We start from the raw sequence: 18,797 nt of genomic DNA, 5'->3' as shown, positions 1-18,797 counted from the left end.
AATGGTTCACAGTGTCAAAGGCCTTGGCTAAATCAAAATAACAGGCATCCACTTGCCCTCTGTTGGTAACCTCTTTGTGTATAGGATTTAAAATATTAAGCAAGTTAGTGGTGGTCGATAAACCTTTCCTAAAACCATGCTGACTGCTCGATAAACTGTTCTTAAGCTGGAAATTTAAAAATCTAAAAATTACTTTTTCAAATATTTTAGAAAAATCATTCATTCTTCTGTCAGAACATACGAGCTCCATAATCCAACGTTTGGGTTTGTTTTTTAATAGTTTGCCAAAGGTCGCATTATTTGCAAGTTTGAAAAAACTCTTTTTAAAATCGTTTTGAGCAGCCTGGTGTTTTTTGATTTTTAAGTCAATAATGTTTTTAGCCAACACATTTAATCAAATTCCTGGCGGACACTGGTTCACAGGCAGGAAAGGCAGGTCTTTGTGCTCATGATGGAGTTCTGTCGGGTATTCGATATTTACCTTCAAGATGTAGCCAATTGGACCATCTTCAGGTACAGTGATGATGTTGATGACAGTGTCGGATACTTGAAATTTGATATTGGTATTGGCAAACTCATTGCCCAGCCATATAAATTGTTGGCATCTACATACTGCAAGTAGGTAGATGGCTGGCTGGCAACATAAGTCTCTGATATGTAGGCATTGTTTGTCTTGCAGTATCTCTTAATGCATTGTGATACACCACCTCGGATGCCAGCTTCCAGGAAAAAATACATGTCATAGTCGGTTAGGAGTTCTAGCTGGACATTAGTAATTCTTAGCATGGCATCGAAGGCAAAACCTGGCGCGCTGACATAGTGTGTGCAATCACGATAGTATGTATCGACACACAGGGAATGAAAATGTTCAAAGACATCAGCGAGAATTAGTACATCGGTATTTAGATACAGGTCACTGTAGTCTCTCAGAGTCTTACAGGAAAAAGTGTTCCACACTTTTTGGGTATGAACGCAATTGACTTCAGTGATGTTAGTCGGACAGACGGCTGTAGAAGGACTCCAAACTTGGTAGTTGTGTCTCATCCAGTCATTCCCATCGGTCCACATAGTCGTACGGGAAAACTCGTTTCCATGTCACCAGATGAAGGTGGTCTGGACTGAAGAACCTGGACGTACTGTATAATTCTGATTGATGCGAGTAGGTGGTGAGTGAAGCCAGCTTATGAACCTAAAAGTATCAATGTACTGAATAAAAAATCCATCGCCAAGCTTCTTAGAAATTGTTATTATTTTCTCCTGTGTATGTGGAATGATAAATAAGTCTTTAGTATCGTAACCCAGTTGTTTGATAATATAGTTCTTGTCATATTTCAAGTTGTGGAAAAATACCACAAGCTTATTCGGCCGCCTACGAAGCAGATTACAGGAATTACTTGCAGCATCGAGGTATTTTCCAGTAAATGATTGCGGTCTCTTCAGTAAGTCTCCATGAACTTCTACATGCATTCGGACCTCGGTACAAATAGGCCCTTGTGGCAGCGAAGATGTTACAGCTGCATGAATAATCTCGTTGTCCATCTTTAAATACATGCAAAAACTGTACGGCACATGCTTTTGATAGGCGTATGTATATGAGTTCTCAGGATCTGGCTGACAGATGTGTACAGGCTGAAGCATAGCCTCGAAATCACAGTAGGCTACAATCGGAAGTTTCTCCTTGTGATTGTAGTTTTTAAACTTGTTCACAAGTGACTTTCCGTGTTTGGGTTTTGGCATCGCAACACATACTGGAGCATGGGAGCCGCATACCTCATGTGTTAGTCGAGGCACTGCTGTCCTGTAAGGCCAGATTTTCTTGGCAGGTCATGATAATATGCAAAACATCGATTACAGATACATATATTACTGTGGTGAGCTGTAATATGCGGGCGAACGAGTCGTGAAAAAAATGATTAATATTACATAAATGTGAATTGTATTTGCTTTTCAACAAAAGCAGGTCGAAATGATTGGCTTTCTCTTCTTCTGTAACACGCATAGGAATGACTTTCTCCTTCTCGTCAAGGCTATAAACATTAACCGATACATCACAGTTATTCCTCTCGAACACTTTAATATGCTGTAATGGTGTCGTCAAGTCGATGACAGAGATGTCGAACTTATGATCCAAGTTGTGATACCTCTCACTACAGTCAACATCCAGCCCGAAGCTTTGGATGTATACATGTCCTCTTCCTGACATATCTTCTTTACACAGTCTGCAACAGCTTTCGCAGCTTCTTGTGATTTGTACACGGGAACTTTAGGTGTTTTGAATGCTCTTTTGTCTGTACTTCTTTCATAAGTAGCCGGTTTTCTGTTATCGCACTCAAGGACTATATTGAATTTGATGATACCAAAGCGATCCGCTTCTTCAGAGACCTGGAGTAGTGTATAACAGAGCCCGAGGAATTCGAAAAACCTCAAAAGACTTTTGCCTTAGAAAGAACCAAAATTCCTCAAAGAGACTTAAAGTCCGCATCTGCAAGCCCCCAATAAGCCTCTGGTGGGTAGCTTTGACCTTAATATTGACCTTGTTCGTTAGCTTAATTTTTTTAAATTTTTTACCAAAAAATTCAGAAAAATATAAAAATATTGCTTACTTCAAAAGTTTAGTTATTTAATCAATTGCGGTCATCAGTTCTATTTCTAGCGAGAGTAAACATGTTGTTTTATTAATAAAAAAATTAAAGAAAAACATATTAATTACAATTCAATTAAAATTAGAAAAATACTTGCTTATGTCACAACTGCCATTTGGATTCTAGAATGTTGGAATTTTCGTTATAACATGCCATCCTGAAAATTCGTATTTTTTATGATAGAAAATCGGGAAAAAATTTATAACTAATAAAAAAATTATTATTAAAAATTTAAATAAAAACATTCCGCCATCTTGGATTATGACATCATGGCCACTATCTTGAAAATTAGTATTTATAAATTTAAAAAAATGTTTAAAATTTTAAATTTTATAAAAAATATTTAAATACAATTTTAATAACATTTTAATTTAAACCAACACACGTAATGGAGTCCTCAGTTCGAACCCGGTGAGAGCAAATATAAAAATTGCGACCGAACCTTCCTCCACGGAAACAACCGACAGATTGACCTCCCACCACTAATGTCAAGGTAGATATATTGCCAACAAGTATTTCGTCACTTCCACCATTAATAAAAAATTAAAGAAAAACAATATTAATTACAATTCAATTAAAATTATAAAAATATATGGCTATGTCACAACTGCCATTTGGATTCTAGAATGTTGGAATTTTCGTTATAACATGCCATCTTGAAAACCCGTATTTTTTATGCTAGTAAATCGGGAAAAAATTTAAAACTAATAAAAAATTATTATTAAAAATTTAAATAAAACATTCCGCCATCTTGGATTATGACATCATGGCCACTATCTTAAAAAAATAGTATTTATAAATTTAAAAAATTATAACTTTAAATTTTATAAAAATATTTAAATACAATTTTAATAACATTTTAATTAAAAAAACACACGTAATAGAGTCCTCAGTTCGAACCCGGTGAGAGCAAATATAAAAATTGCGACCGAATCTTCCTCCACGGAAAAAACCGGGCATGTGTCGTTTTGCCTAAAGGCTTTTTGCCTAATTTTAGGCAAATCGCCGTTAGGCAAAACGCCGTTTGGCAAATCGGAGTTAGGCAAAACGCCGTTAGGCAAAACGCCGTTTGGCAAAACGCCGTTTGGCAAATCGGAGTTAGGTAAATAGCCGTTAGGCAATTCGACGTTAGGCAAAACGCCTTTAGGCGAAATGACTTTAGGCAAATTGCCGTAACGAATTCATGTTTAGGCAAACCACCTTTAGGCAAATCACCTGTTACTCAAACAACCTACAGATTGACCTCCTACCACTAATGTCAAGGTAGATATATTGCCAACTAGTATGTCGTCACTTCCGCCATCTTGTTTTCGTCTGCTGGAGGCCGCCATCTTGTTTTCGATCGCTAAGTGCATTGCCACCATGTGTTCGAATATATTTAAAACCATCCTAATATTACTTAAACATGGTCCTAATTAAATTTTTATAATACAACATAAATTCAAGAGATGAAAAATATCGTTTGAAGGTCAAACAAATTCACAACTTCCTTAGTAGGCGAATTATGAATTTTTTTTAAAGCTATTCAATGGTGGATGCATTTAGTTAAAAAATTTCGATAGAAAATCGTTCATTGGAAAATGAAAACGTTTATAATTAATTATTTCGGAATATTTGACAACAAATGGGATGCAATGAATATTAAGTTCTTAAATTGTTATATAATTTTATAGAAGTTTTCAAAAGGATTCCAGAAGAAATAAGTACTTTGAAACCTACCTATGTCTGTAGGATGTGCCAAAAGAGAATTTTTGTAATGATTTTTATCTTTATAGGTAGCGAAAGAACAAGGCCTACTGGAAGCCCTGATTATCACTTCCTATCGTTAGGACTCGAATGTTTGGCAAGGTAGAAGTTTAGTCAATATTCTGCGTTGCACGGATTTGTGTAGGTAAACTCAATTACCGCATGACCTCCGAGATAGTTGTGGTCATGAAACACTTGAAACATAAACTCATAAGGTCCTAGATTCTCTCTGCCTAGAAAAATAATAATCCAGCAATAACTTGACACAGCATTGTCCTAAAGTATTATTACCTCTTGTTTTTTTTTTCCCTTTATCTCATCACACTACTTTCTTTTGTGACAAGCCGGTGCAGCTGGAAAAAAATTATTTTGTGCAAATTTCGGTCAGAAAAAAAGGTTAAATTTTTATTTATTCCAGTTCCAACATAATATTACATTCTGTTCATATCGTTAGAGAAGCTCTAGCGTGGTGCTGGTGGAAAAGGTAGTCCCAAGTGCCAGTACAATACTCCATTACCCAGAGAGGTTTGTTCGGTTGCAGTTACTTTTGCTTCGTCAGCCTGCTTACCCACATGAACAAAATAACATTCAAGTTTTTTGACTGTAGATCATTTACAAACCATATAATTAGCTGCTCATAAAGATTCCATGTATATTTTGAGTGTTTTCATCTAGAGAATCAAGCTTTAATTCTTGGACTGTTTTGAGTCCGCGCTGGATGTAATCGTTAACGCACCGCACTCATGCATTGTGGCTCGCTGAAACGATCCCAAGGCTGTGGCATTACTTAACGTAGCACTACCATGCTGGACTGCACGCCGATCCGATCCCAAGGCCCTGGCATGACTCAACTTTATTATCTAAAATATTTTAAAAACACAAAATAACACAACGACGTACATGCAAATCCAGTGATGAAGCTAAAATATATTCTGGACAATACTACGATGGCAACATAGACAATCACAGAATTTTAAGAAAGCCTTCTTTGTTCGTCTGTGACGTCGTCAAGTTGTTGTACAGGAAATCTGTTTAGTTTCAGCGCTGGGTTCGATTGATTGTCTTTTTTCCGAAGGTTTTTTGTCTGTTTTTCTAGTCTTCTTAGACCTGTCTCGCGATTGTCAGCCCACTGTTTTGTGCCGTGGTGTTTTTTCCAACTTAATCCTTCCACGGAATCCTCTGTGCTCTCTATTTATTTAATATTTTACATCGTCTGATTTTGGCTTGCTTTTCTGTGTGCTTTTGTATTCATTTTTCGTATCCATTCCTGTGGATTCTCTATGACATTCAATGAACCCAGTAATGGCGTATGTCCTTCAAGATTTTTAAACCAATCTTCCCAATTGTAAGAATAATTCAAAGAATGGAGAAAATTTGTAAGCATTATGTCTGCACATAAGAGGTTCGAAGGGTTACCATAATATTTGAGGACTCATTACTCAAATCCTCTAATCATAATTGTGCGACATATTTTCTACCATACCTAGGGTCCACCTGTCTCGTATTAGCAATTAGCAAACACATATCACCATCGTCAACTTTCTCATTGTTATTATAACTATTTATTTCTAATTGTCTTAACTTCATTCAATTCACAAATGCTTCCTTTTTTAATGGTACTGATAGCATCTAAGAGCCTCCTTTGCACTTTGGTTTGGGATTTATACTTATCTTATTAACAGTTAATGTTTTCTCAAATATGTGTTAGAAAATTTGTTTGTGAAGCATCTAGCACATTATGAAGTAATTTGAAAATTCCTACGAACTGACAACTACCCGACCTAATGCACATGATATGGAGTAGATACCTGGAATGCCAGCACTGGTCCTCCTGCAGTGAACTGCAGATTCTTCAGAATGGGAAACAAGACGTTGAAGTACTTTGTCATGTAGGAAATGTAATGGGACTCTGAGGTGCGGGTCTTCACACTTGAGTCTCGGTAGAGCCAGCTGGAAAAATAACAAATTTGCAGTACTGGTATAAAGAACTTCGTTAGTTAGGTGCAATGAATTATTTAAATATTAAACTTATAAATTATTGTGAAACAATGTGATCGAGAAGTGATGGAATGTTTTGACTGGGGAAATGGGAGTTTCCTGACAAATTCCACCAGCTTATGACAAAGTCTGACATGTTTCCCGTTGCGAGAAATCCAAAATTTCAATCCCGACGAGAATCGAACCCTGCTTGCCTCGGTGGGAGTTAAGTCATCTCAATTAACCACCATGACTGCGTAGGTACCTGCTGAAAATGTTTGCAAAGTAGGCAATATCTACTTATGAATGGCCTACTGCTTATTTTGGACTCACAACTTTTGAACAAGTCTGTCAGCATTCGTAGATAAGCTTGTGGCCAGCTAGTACCGCCCTGTGTTTCTTCTTACCTGGGCAGTCCGCCATTCTCCCACTCGGCGTTGATGAAGGGCCCTGGCCTCAAGATCACAAACAGGTCTTCCTCCTGAGCCATCTTCAGGAATTTGGTCACATTTAGGAAGGGCGAGAAGTCGTTGCCTCCGGCACCGAAATCGAAGACATTGTTTTCTGGTTCGTGCAAGTTCCATGGGATGTACCTGCAAAAGACAAAAATACAGACGTTTCGTGAAATTTGGGCACAAGCTTATACAGCATGTGTTAGACAAAAGTTGAAATAACTCTAAGTACCTAATTTAATTTGTTCTAAGTGCACTGTAATATATATTTTTAGTTTAATTTAAATAAGAAGAATGTAGCTTGGTATTTGTTAAAATTTATTTAACTAATAATTGACAAATTATTTGGAATTAATATTTTTATCACCCATTTAGAAATGCATGTGTTCATCCATCATTGATCGCATCTGATGAAGAGATTTGTAGGCTTCATCAGTTTCAAGAAGCTTCTAAACGAACTTCTTTGCTTGTACCGTATATATTATATTACAGTAAGAATCATGTTATGGTCTTCCTTCTTGATACAAGAACCATAAAAACAGAAGTGATAAAAGCTTCATTACTGACTAGTCGACAAATGATTAACTCATGAAACCAGAGCACATTACCAGAAAAGGATACGAACTAAAATGATGCGGTGACTGTCGTAGTGAAGACAAGAAGAATTGAAAACCAACAGTGCATGTGGAAGAATTAATTGGGGGGAGGGGAAATTATATGCCTGATAAAATTACATGGATTTGGTAGTCGTACCAAACAATTCAGTTCACAAATATAAATCCTGTTATGAGCTTTAAAATATTTCCCCCAGAAAAATCAACCTTTCTGGCTGTTGTCATTTCAATGGAATATTTCTAAGTGCTTTACAGTGACTATGACGTGTCTTGGTGTTCACTTGTTCTGCGTGTTCAATGCAAGCATGCAATGAGTCACATGCGTGTTGCGATGACGGTGACCGAGACTCACGTCTCAACGCCGGTGAAGCCGCCGGCTCGCAGCTTCCTCAGCCTGTCCCTCCAGTAGTCCGGGTGGACCCTGAAGAAGTGGATGGTGCCTGTTATCAGGCGGATCTCCTTTCCGTTGAGCAGGAATTTGCTTCCGTCGGCCACCAGGCCTGACTTGATGCCTCCTGCCGTGTAGTGTCCGTACAGCGTGGGCAAGTCGCGCTCTTCAAACACACAGAACACAGTGCTTACCATGCAGTACCAACACATTTGAATCTAACGTGATGCTTTCAAGCTTATGTTGCCTGCCATCCAAAAACATTTCTGAAAATACCAGTGCTCAGAAAATCCATTTCAAAATGCTGAAAAGTGAATACCAATACTGATGGAAATGAAAACTTTTTTTATTATTTGGAACCAGCAGTTAAGTAAAACCAGGAGAAGGTCCCGTGGTGCACCGCGTGCATAGGAAATTGTAGTTAAAGGATGTGCTGGGTGACACCACCGCTCGGGAAAAATAAATGCCACAACGACGCAAAACAACCACGAACTTGAACTGTAGTAAAAGAGAAAGGATGAGAAGATTTGGGAAGAGTATTGGGGAAAGGGAATCACTTCAAACTAATCTGATATTGAGTCTGCTAAGAGAGATTATAGAATTCCAATATGTCTATATTTGAAATTTGGATAACTTTCATGCATTATATATATAATGTATGAAAGTTATACAAATTTCATACAAATTTATATCTAATTAATGGTATTTATAAATTTATTTCAAACATCATACCATATTTTAATGACTGACAGTGCTTCGACCCAAAGTTTACCTTTGGCTCTATCCAATGGGAGGGGCAAAAAATCCCCTTTCCAATTCCCAACAGAAGGCGACTCAAGAAGTCGCCAAGGGACATATAAGTAGACCAAAAGAGTGCGTGTGGTTGAACGACATTACACCAGGTGTTACGATGAATTTGTAAAGGGCTCAATGCAACCAGCTCCATTACTAATAACATATCTTCAGTTAAGTCTACCAGACAGGACATCGCGGGACGACCCAGGAGGAACCTTCAACTTGCTACCCACTCGCCGCTGGAGGAGCGAGTAGATCGTCCACCGAGAACGAGCCTCTGCAACTCGTCCGGCGAGCCGCGAACTGCAAGGCAAGCGTCGGTAGTTACTGCTAGCCGCTGATTACGAGTGGCGCTAACCCTTTCGCCCTTTCCGTTTTGGAGACTTTAGTTGTAAATTAATTTTCTTTAAGTACTTGATGAGACAATACAGTACAGTTGTAGGCAGGTGCCTGATTGTGCGCCTATATTTTGTGCTGCCACAAACTATATTCTTAGCTTAAACGTTACTAGGATAGATTATTTAAAGAATTTGTATAATGATGCAGTGTAAAATTATTAATTGTGTTTGGTAAAGCTTAATTTGTAAATCATTATTGTTGTTTGTTTGGATAGCTTTATTTGTTGTCATATATATAGATATATCTAAGCTATATATTGAAAATCTGTAACTTTAATGCTATAAATTCGGGGATTTTTTTTTAAATTCATTAAAAATTATTTAATTACAATTTTAATAATAACATGTATCTAAATCATGCAGCTCGAAGTCCTCTGTTTGATCCCCAGCGACGGCAAAATAAAAATGATGACGGGTCCCTCTTCCACAATGGCAGATGGAAGACTGACCCACATCATTAATCAAAGGAAAATATTACATCATCAAGTGTGACAGCATGGCCGCCATATTGAAACCTCCATTTTCTTATCGTCTCCTAGAGGGTGCTCCCGCCATGTTAGTTTAATCTTTACCCGCTAAAGTGCAGTATTATTTACTACATTGACATCCGCCATATTGTCGGCCATCTTGGCCGCTGTAGTTGAAATGATACATCATTCTATTATCAAAATGAAACAATCGAAATAATTAGAAATGCAACAAATTGAAATGAATTGAACCAAATGAAATTAATTAAAATATAATGAATCAAACGAAATGAATTGAAACCAAATATTTGAAATGAAATGTAAGCCCAATGTTATGAAATAAATGACATGCAGTACAATAAAATGAAACGGAATCGAAGTAAACCAATTTTAATGAAATAAAACGATTTAAATTGAAACGAAATTAAATTATTTGAACGATTTTAATTGAAATGAGACGAATCAAAAGAAAAATATTGAAATGTGTAGAAATTATACACAATTCTACATATAAAAATGATAGAAACTAAATAATTTGAAACTAAACAAATGAAAATGAAATGAACCAAATGAATAAAAATGAATTGAAACCTAATGTATAAAAAATGAATTTAAACTAAACAAATTAAATGAAATCAATTTTATGAAATAAATGAAATGAAGTGAAATAACATGAAACGGAATCGAAATAAACCAATTGTATTGAAATTAAAATTCTGTAATATTTAAGCTAGAAATTTGGGGAAATTTCCCAAAATTTTCAATAAATCACTTGTTAAAATAATGATTGATTCGATAGCATTCAGTGTTTGGTTCGATCCTTTATCAATACAAAATTTCAATTTAATTAATAAACCAGAAAAGTGACGGGGGAAAAAATATAACAAAATAAAATTACAAATAAAAAAATTATTTCGTAATTCCTACGACAAGAACAAGAACCAACAAATAATTAGCGTATCTCGATTTGTACAGTCTTCTTAGCGCGTGAAGCGAATCCTATGCATAACTTGACCTGAATTTTTAAAATTTATTTTAACAGGTATAATAATTAGAACACCACATTTTTCACTAAAAGGAGAATTATCGATTTCATTACAAGGACAGTGGTATATTTCATGACGTTTTGCACTTGGGAATATTTACTAATGCTGTGCCACATGATATGCAGTTTGATTCTAATGAATGTTTAATCAGTCCTTTTCAAAACCACGTGTGTTTTTTCAAGTGTCCGTAGCATATAACCTGACTACAACAACCGTTGCACTGATATTTAACGCATTCAGAGTTATTATTACAATTGTGTATTGCCATTGTCACTGGCACTGTTGACAATCCTTTGCAACACTGATAAAAAATCAGCCACGAAAGTCTTCAAGGTCTACTCTGCTATCGATAGTGCATGCGTCGAAATCTCCTGCAGTGCTGGAAGAGTAGATGTAACTAATGACACTGTTACCAACAGGATCTGCGTCGTCATCGCCTCATTGACATCGGTGTCAGTGTTGTTGATGGTAGGCCTTCCATCCAGGTCAACGTTAATGACGGTAATCATACCATCGAGTTCTCAAGAATTCCCAGATACCGGAATAATTGTGAGATGAGTCAAACTAGTCGATCCGTACTGCACCACAGCCAGAGTTAGACTGGAAGTCTCATCGCCTGGGCCATTTCAATATACGTACTTGCAGCGACTATTATGAGACGCGAGTCAAAACAATTTTACAAACAGATTCTTGCATGCACTTAACTGACCCAGTACAGATTTCATGATGTCGATTAAGACTATCAAGTCGTGAAATTAGTTTACTGTATTCAGTGCACTGACAAAAGTATTCTTTGCACATTATTCAGGCATCCACTGCTTTCATTCATACGAGCACTTGAAGTTGTGGTGAATGATGCATCAAGCATTTTCACTGACGCCTCGAACACGTAAATGGTTGTCCGTTGCACATTGAAGTCTCCGAGTTTGCTGGTGAAACCTCAACTTATGGAACAGCACCTGCCGATTTCTCCTCTGCTGGCGAAACCACAGCTGAAATATTAGGTGCAACCATCACCAGGACTTCTGCAGTTGGTGACAAGGATGCCATCGACATCGTTGCCATCAAGGTCTCCGCTACCATCACGGTCTGGCTGTTGATGGTAAACCGTTCATCAAGCTCAATATTAAATATTAGGTAACGTACTGAATCGAGGCGATCCACACTGTACCACAGTCAGAGGTGGATTGAGGGTCCCGTCGTCTGGACCTCGCTTATATACCCATGGTTGCTGGCATACTATTTGAGTTAAAACAACTACTTTTAAGTTATTTTTTACTAGGTTAAAATGCAGATACCTTAAAACTCTAGAAACTCTAAAAACACACACTATTAATTTTCACTAATTTATTTTAAAAAATACACATATGTATTAGTTTAAGTCATTAAGCTTATTCATAAGCAATCAAAATCATTAATGCTGCGCGGATTGTCTTGTCGATTCCGGTTCCAGCTGGTTCACTGGTCTTGGGCGCAGAAACACAGGTATCCAACTGGTCATCTTCATCGACTAATGCTTCGGTGAGACATGGACGACATGGTCTGGGCTTTAACTCGGTGCTTGTTTGGACAGGGTCACTAACTGAAACATGACGAAACGCATGTCGTTTGGACGTCTGTGTAGATGCATCACAGGTCACAACCGGTTGCAACACGTCCAAGTTTGGTGTTGTACGTGCAGACACAGTGACTACTTCTTCAATGCTGACTGGAAGGATCGTGTGTGGTCTCATGTGATAGACGGCACAGTTTCCAGGTTCGCAGCAATATAGCAGCTGCTGAGTCGGTTCGTAGGACACAGGAAAGTGCGAAAACTGCCAGTTCTGAGTGCCTCCATCACAGGTTTCCGTATATTTGTGTACATATCCGGTATCCAATAACTGTACTCGACACTGCTGAAGCTAAGTCTTACACTCACGTACACGTTGACAGGATGAAACGAAAACAATTTCGTGCCGGTCGTACAACATCTGAAGGCACGAACCGTTTCACGCCTTTTATATATGCAGACTCTACTTACACTGCGAGTGCCATTTCCACATTAGCTGTGAGTTTGTGCAGATACACACTCTATCAAACATGTGTGGCTGCTTGCCATACATTGTACTAAGCTTGCGCAGGGAAGGACAGTCATAGTCGGTCTGCAAGTCTACAATTTCTGTGGCTCCATCGCAAAACTTGCTCAGCCATTCCTTCTGCTCAGGTCCGGCGACATAAATGATGTAACGCGGATTCTGCAGTAGAAAATCATCTAGAGTGTTTTTCACTTGGTGTTACGGAATTTTACCTACGTTCCAATGTAGCTATATTAACCTAACCAACCGTCCACAGTGTTTTGAATAATTATAAGGTAGCTAGCCTAACCTAATCGACTATTCTCACGATTTGACTTAAGTTCTCCTATACATAAACACACTGACCCACACATAAAAACAAAGGTAAAATTCTAAAGTTGCAGCTTTTCCGTAAATACAATTTCCAAAATGGAGGTTTTCAGTACTACATACATACATATAACAAAGTGAAAAAGTGTACATTCAAGACACTCTCATTTACAATTCCGACAATGTGAAGCAGTCTGTTAAATATAGTATCGAGAAACTGTCGGGACGATAAAGACCATATAGGCAATGGAACTGGCTGGACTCTGTCTTCAGTAAACCGATTGGAGCTAAGAATTAGTCAGTTAAAGTCAATGCAGAACTAAATGTTTATAAGATTGCTAACTTTAGCATGTGTTCTTGTCGTAGAATATAAATTACATAGTAAATTGTATTTGTCATAATGCTGTTTTTTATTCGAACTGGTCAATTTTATGTTACATAAATGAGACACTTAATTAAATTTATTTTTTCATTTACCAAGGATAGAACCAAGGACAGGAATACATCCATCCATTCAATCAGTAAATTAATTGCAGATTTTTTGATGAATTATGAACTTTTTACCGAATTTCTAGGTTAATTATTACGTTTTTTCAAGATGTTGGTCAGCATACTAGAGGCTGATAGTAGAGAAATTTAAGATTCTTTAAGGACTTTACACCATATTTATTGAAATTATTATTTTTTACATAAATTTTTCTGCATCGCCCAGGGATCGAAGCAAGGACAGGAACTAATGTAATCAATCAGCATTAATTGCAAAATTATTTAATGAATTTGGGAATTTTTTTTCCGATTTTCTAGCTAAATATTTACGAATTTCCATAATGGTGCCGAAATGTCAAGATGGCGGGTGTCACAGTAATAATAAATAATTATTACACTGTGGCAGGTAAAAATTAAACTAACATTGCGGCAGCGCACTCTAGCAGAAGAAAGCAAGATGGAGGCCTCCAGCAGACGAAAACAAGATGGCGGACATGACCTCATACTAGCTGGCGATGTGTATATACAATGGCATTAGTGGTGGGAGGTCAGTCTGCCTGCGGATTCCGAGGAGATAGGATCTGTTGTCATTTTTTATTTTTGTCCTCGCCAGGTTTGAACCGAGGATCCATGATATAATTATGTTGATATAACATTTTATTAAAATGTTATTAATATTTTTTTTAATTTTAAAATCTTTTCCCGATTTTCTAGTATAATTAAGGATTTTCAAGATGGCGGCCACAATGAAAATTGCAAATATCTAGAATCCAATATGGCGGCCGTAAAAAAACGCGGAACGTTGATGTCATACAGTTACAAGATGGTGGGCGTAACTAAACGTGCAATGTTTCTAGAATCCAATATGGCTATCATAACGAAATGTGCAATGGTGTATTTTAAATAATTTTTATTAAAATTTGATTACCTACTTAAATTGTTTATGAATTTTAAAATATTTCCCGAATTTCTAAAATAAAAATTATGGTTTTGCAAGATGGCGGCAGTAACGAAAATTGCAATGTTCTAGAATACAAGATGGCAGCCATGACATTCTAATTGTCAATGTGCGGCTTATAGTGACTTGCCCATGGGGAATTTAAGCCAATTTAGGACTTTTTAAGCCATTGACGTTTTTGGGTTTAAAACGAGAAATTTTCCCTCAAAACCGGAATTTTTACCTCGAAATTGGAACATTTGTAGGATTTTGGAGTCATTTCGAGTAATTTTGGAGTCATTATTGAGAGAATTTAACACCAGAAATGGCCGCTGTGACATCACAATACACAGACTGAATCCCGGTATGGCACCACAGCCAGAAGCCTTTCCTTGGACATACATTCCTATTCTACTTCCAACCTTGCAAATTGACTGGGTTTTAGGGGAGCTGGTTTTCTACTCTCCCAACCTTGCAATTTGACGGTGTTGGTAGAGGAGCAGTTCCGAGAATTTTTTGTTTAGGAACATATCAGTCAATGGAAATACAACCTGGGTTGTACAACCTTAGCAAGGCCTCACTTTCACAGAATTTGGTTGTTGTAGGCTTGAGAGTTGACGAAAATAATGGCATTGATAATTTTTGGGAAATGGTTTCTGCTCACGTCAAAATGTTATTTCTGATACCCATGAAGATGGAGAGAGCTGAGTGACAGGGGACTGCCCAATTTAAGCCATTACTGTCAGCCACTGCGCCGGGGACTAAAGGTATACAAGGTGCGTTCCAAAATAATGAGTAATTTTAAAAAATGCACAATTAAAAAAATACAATTTAATGGTATCGCCTTCAAAGGATGATCCTTGAAAAGATATACAGTGGTTTCAGCGATTTTTCCACTCTTCATCGCAATGGGCGAAGTCATCTTCTGTAAGTCTGCGGAGAGCCATGCCACAGCTTGTTGAATGTTATTGATTGCCCCAAAATAAGTTCTCTTGAGATACAATTGAAGCTTGGGAAAAAAAATCGCAGGGAGCCTGATATAGACTGTAGGGTGTCTGGGAAAGTGATGGTACGTTTTCCTAAGCCAAAATTCGTGTATGGACATAACAATGTGGCAGGGTGCATTGTCGCAATGAAGCGCTCATAAGCAAGTCACATGTGAAAATGTTGGTGATTGGTTTTTGATATAAAAGTAGTGGTTCTCAAAGAGTTCGTAACTCAAGGCACCACGGTCTACAATCGAAAATACAAAAATCTGTAACGAGCTCTCTCTTCAGACTTCAGAGAAAGACTTCCCTCGTTGCTATGAAAAGTGAAAAAGTTCGCTGTAACGGCTGTATAGCTTCTCAAGGATCATACTTCGAAGGAGATAACATTAAATTGTAATTTTTTTTCTCAATAAATATGCCTGTTCGAAAATCATTATCATTACCTTTGGAACTCACTTTGTATACTGCATTCAGTAAATTGAACGTCTGAATTTCTTCTGAAGGTAGGATCTCGTTACAGTAAATGTCGCTATCGTGAACTGCAGCAGTCCTCGCCTCCCAGTAAGCAGGACGTGGTGGAGGTGGAACTACACTGATTGCGTCCGCAGGGTTCGGAGCAGGCCCGTATTTACGCGCAGGCTATCTAGGTTGTAGCCTATGGGCCCGCACCACAAATGGGGGCCCGCACCACACGACACGAAAAAAAATTGTACTGCGATGTGGATCTTCTTATATTTTTAAAATACGCGTCGACATAGTGTCCAGTTGTTTTATGTGGATTAATTGCGCTGTGGAAAGCTGATATATGAGTTGTGTCAGCATTTAGAAATATGAAACACTTGGCGTTGGCGACTGGTGTAGTATTCTAAACTTCATTTTCGGAGTGCGGGGTGGGGGGAGCAAAGCGAGATAAGAGTAGGAGGCTCTGTAAGCTGAGTCCAGTGAGCCCTGCGACGTACAAAGACCAATAGCACAAACTCCAAGTCAGTAGACACTGTTTCCATGTTGACCTGGCGACTGGCATCTTTTTTTTCGGCATGCATAAATTAAATTTGTGTGAATTTATGACCCATTCTGTAGTGTTTGTTTCGGTGTTTCAGTAATCGTGTGCGTCATTTATTATTTGTTTTATCTTAGTATGTACCTTTAGCCTTTAATTAAATATTTTCGTAACAACAAAGTAAAGCTATCACTGCAACAGGTTTTATAAATGACAGTATTATGGATCGCCATAAAATACAAAGTAACCGCCATAAAAATAAAGAGGTATTTAAAAGCTGAAGCGCCAAACGAAAGATTGCAAAAGAGAAAGAAAAGAAGAACGAAGAAGTTATAGCCAAGTCACGTCGTATGACCGATTATATGATGTTTAAGCTAAGTTCATCTACTGCTTCAAACAATGACGATGTTACTTGTTCACCTGCTATACGGAGTGAACTTCAGAACTATAAAGACACCAAAGTGGTAAGTTCAATAAAAATTTATTTTAAAATGTTGTCAAGTGCTTAAGGTCACCGTCTGGTGAGATCGATTTAGCGTTTTCACTGCCTGGAAACGAGGGGTCGATCAGAGTGAAATGAGCCCGAGACCGAGAGTCACATGTCCCATAGCTAGAGCCACGATTATTTCGCGGATTTATTTCATAGCAAAGTTAATTCGAAGCACCTATGCATCTGCTTTACGATGACGATTGGACTACAGTGCTCCTGACACGACTTTGACGACCGTGAGCCAGTTAAAAAAATGGTTGTCTGTGAAGTCGGTTTATGGACGATTATTTTACGTGATAACTAAACTTTGTGTGTTTGTGTTCTTCTTTTAATATAGTTTTTAAATGAATGTTTAAAAAGCTGTGTTGACTTGCATAAATAATTTTCGATTATTTTCATTGGTTTTGGTGTCACTTAATTCCTTAACCTCTAAATACTGTTTGGTTAAATTGTCTAGTTTAATAATAAACTAATTTTTCAAAATAGAAAATTGATGATAAATATGAGTAGGTCAATTAAAATAAACTACCCACCCAGACCCAGGCAAGAGGCACTGGAAGGGGATACTCAATATACCCCCCCCCCTTCCTCTTAGAGAGGGACGCACCCCAGACTCAGCCTAGGGGCCCGGTTCGGAGACCTCGTACCGACCTCCACAGAGCCTCATGCAGCACCCAGCAGTACACTCGGCGCCCGAGGCAACAGCTCCAGGACTATTTCCATCGCCACTGCAGCGACCCAGCGTGCCCAGAGATGTCAGCAGCAAAGGTAACATATCATTATTTAATTATATTCTTTTGGAACTAGAAAAAATGTTGACTGGAAATAATGTTTCACATAACATGAAGCCCAACAAGATATTAGAAATCGCTCAAGTCGCAGCTTTAGTTTATAACTCCATAATTCACTATCACATACTAGTCTCAATGGTTGACATGAAGGATTCAATTATACATCTTGCGAATAATCATTATCGTTGTGATGTGAAAGCGGAGAAGTCGAACTCCAAGCTCTTTGCAGTGTAATACACAGATCTTTACAAATGACTGCCTTAAAACTGATGACTTCGTCAGGGAGGCTCTTGGTAATCCGGCATTCTTCGGGTCGGTACAATCTGCAATTCGGCACCGATCGAACCACTGGCGCTCGGAATGTTTGCGGGCGGGTTCTGGTGTTTGTTGACCTTGACCTTCAGATTGCGTCACTCTCAGTGTTTATCCGACTGTAAAGTTGCTGCTACAACTTGTTTGGGTAAAATTGACTGCTTATGGAGATATATATGTCTATATATATATATATATATATATATATATATATGGTAATTCCGTTTAAGCTACACCGACGCTCGGCGAGCCGGACGAGAGACTTCGCTGCCGTCATTTCAAACATTACGTGTTTTCTTTTGTTTTGTTCGATATGAACTCGGTGCTCGTAATCTGCACGGCAGCTCTGAGTGCAACAACTCACCAATGGCATGTCCCGCGACGAGAGCCAAGATGGCCGCTAGCAGCAGAGAGATGTGGCAGCCCATGTTGCTGGCAGGTGCGAGCTACTGGACCAAGTGTTGCTTATTGCTGCAGAGCTTCGAACATATGCATGCCAGTTCCAGATAAAGTTCTTGTGATTTCTACACGTGAACAAGATAAAACATGCCTCAAGTGTTTAATGTCCTTCATTTAACCTTCTGAGTCCATACGCTCTCTACGGTTTTCTTTACAATGAAATGAGATACGTTATCATGATGGGTATCAAAACGTATAATTCTCAGCTTTTGTACTAAAAAATAAGATGTGCAATGCTAATAAATAATAGTTTAAAAAAACTAAAAAAACACGATTTAAATAGAAAACCAAACTAATAAATTTGAATTAAGAATAGTGTAAAATTTTTTAATAAATATAAATTAATAATAGTGTATATAAGAAAAAAAATATTTTAATTAAAAAAAAGTTGAGGTGCTTTTTAAGATATTATCGAAATGATAGT

The 18,797-nt window shown here is 37.8% G+C and overlaps 1 protein-coding gene across 1 annotated transcript in view; it reads right to left on the bottom strand.

Annotated features, from left to right (window-relative positions):
• LOC134531117 (beta-galactosidase-1-like protein 2) overlaps positions 1-18,497 on the bottom strand; it is a 62,090-nt gene extending 43,593 nt beyond the window's left edge. The window contains exons 1-4 of the mRNA XM_063366686.1: positions 18,279-18,497; positions 7,784-7,985; positions 6,773-6,958; positions 6,197-6,338 (exon numbers count right to left, since the gene is read on the bottom strand). Of these exons, the coding sequence (XP_063222756.1) occupies positions 6,197-6,338; positions 6,773-6,958; positions 7,784-7,985; positions 18,279-18,342 (594 nt within the window). The 5' untranslated portion in view covers positions 18,343-18,497. The remainder of the gene's footprint in view (positions 1-6,196; positions 6,339-6,772; positions 6,959-7,783; positions 7,986-18,278) is intronic.
• Between the last annotated feature and the right edge of the window lie 300 nt (positions 18,498-18,797).

Source organism: Bacillus rossius, chromosome 3, assembly GCF_032445375.1.
Source record: "Bacillus rossius redtenbacheri isolate Brsri chromosome 3, Brsri_v3, whole genome shotgun sequence".
In the NCBI taxonomy this organism is placed as follows: domain Eukaryota; kingdom Metazoa; phylum Arthropoda; class Insecta; order Phasmatodea; family Bacillidae; genus Bacillus; species Bacillus rossius.
Note: the sequence above shows the minus strand (reverse complement) of the source record. Positions and strands in the feature narration are given on the sequence as shown.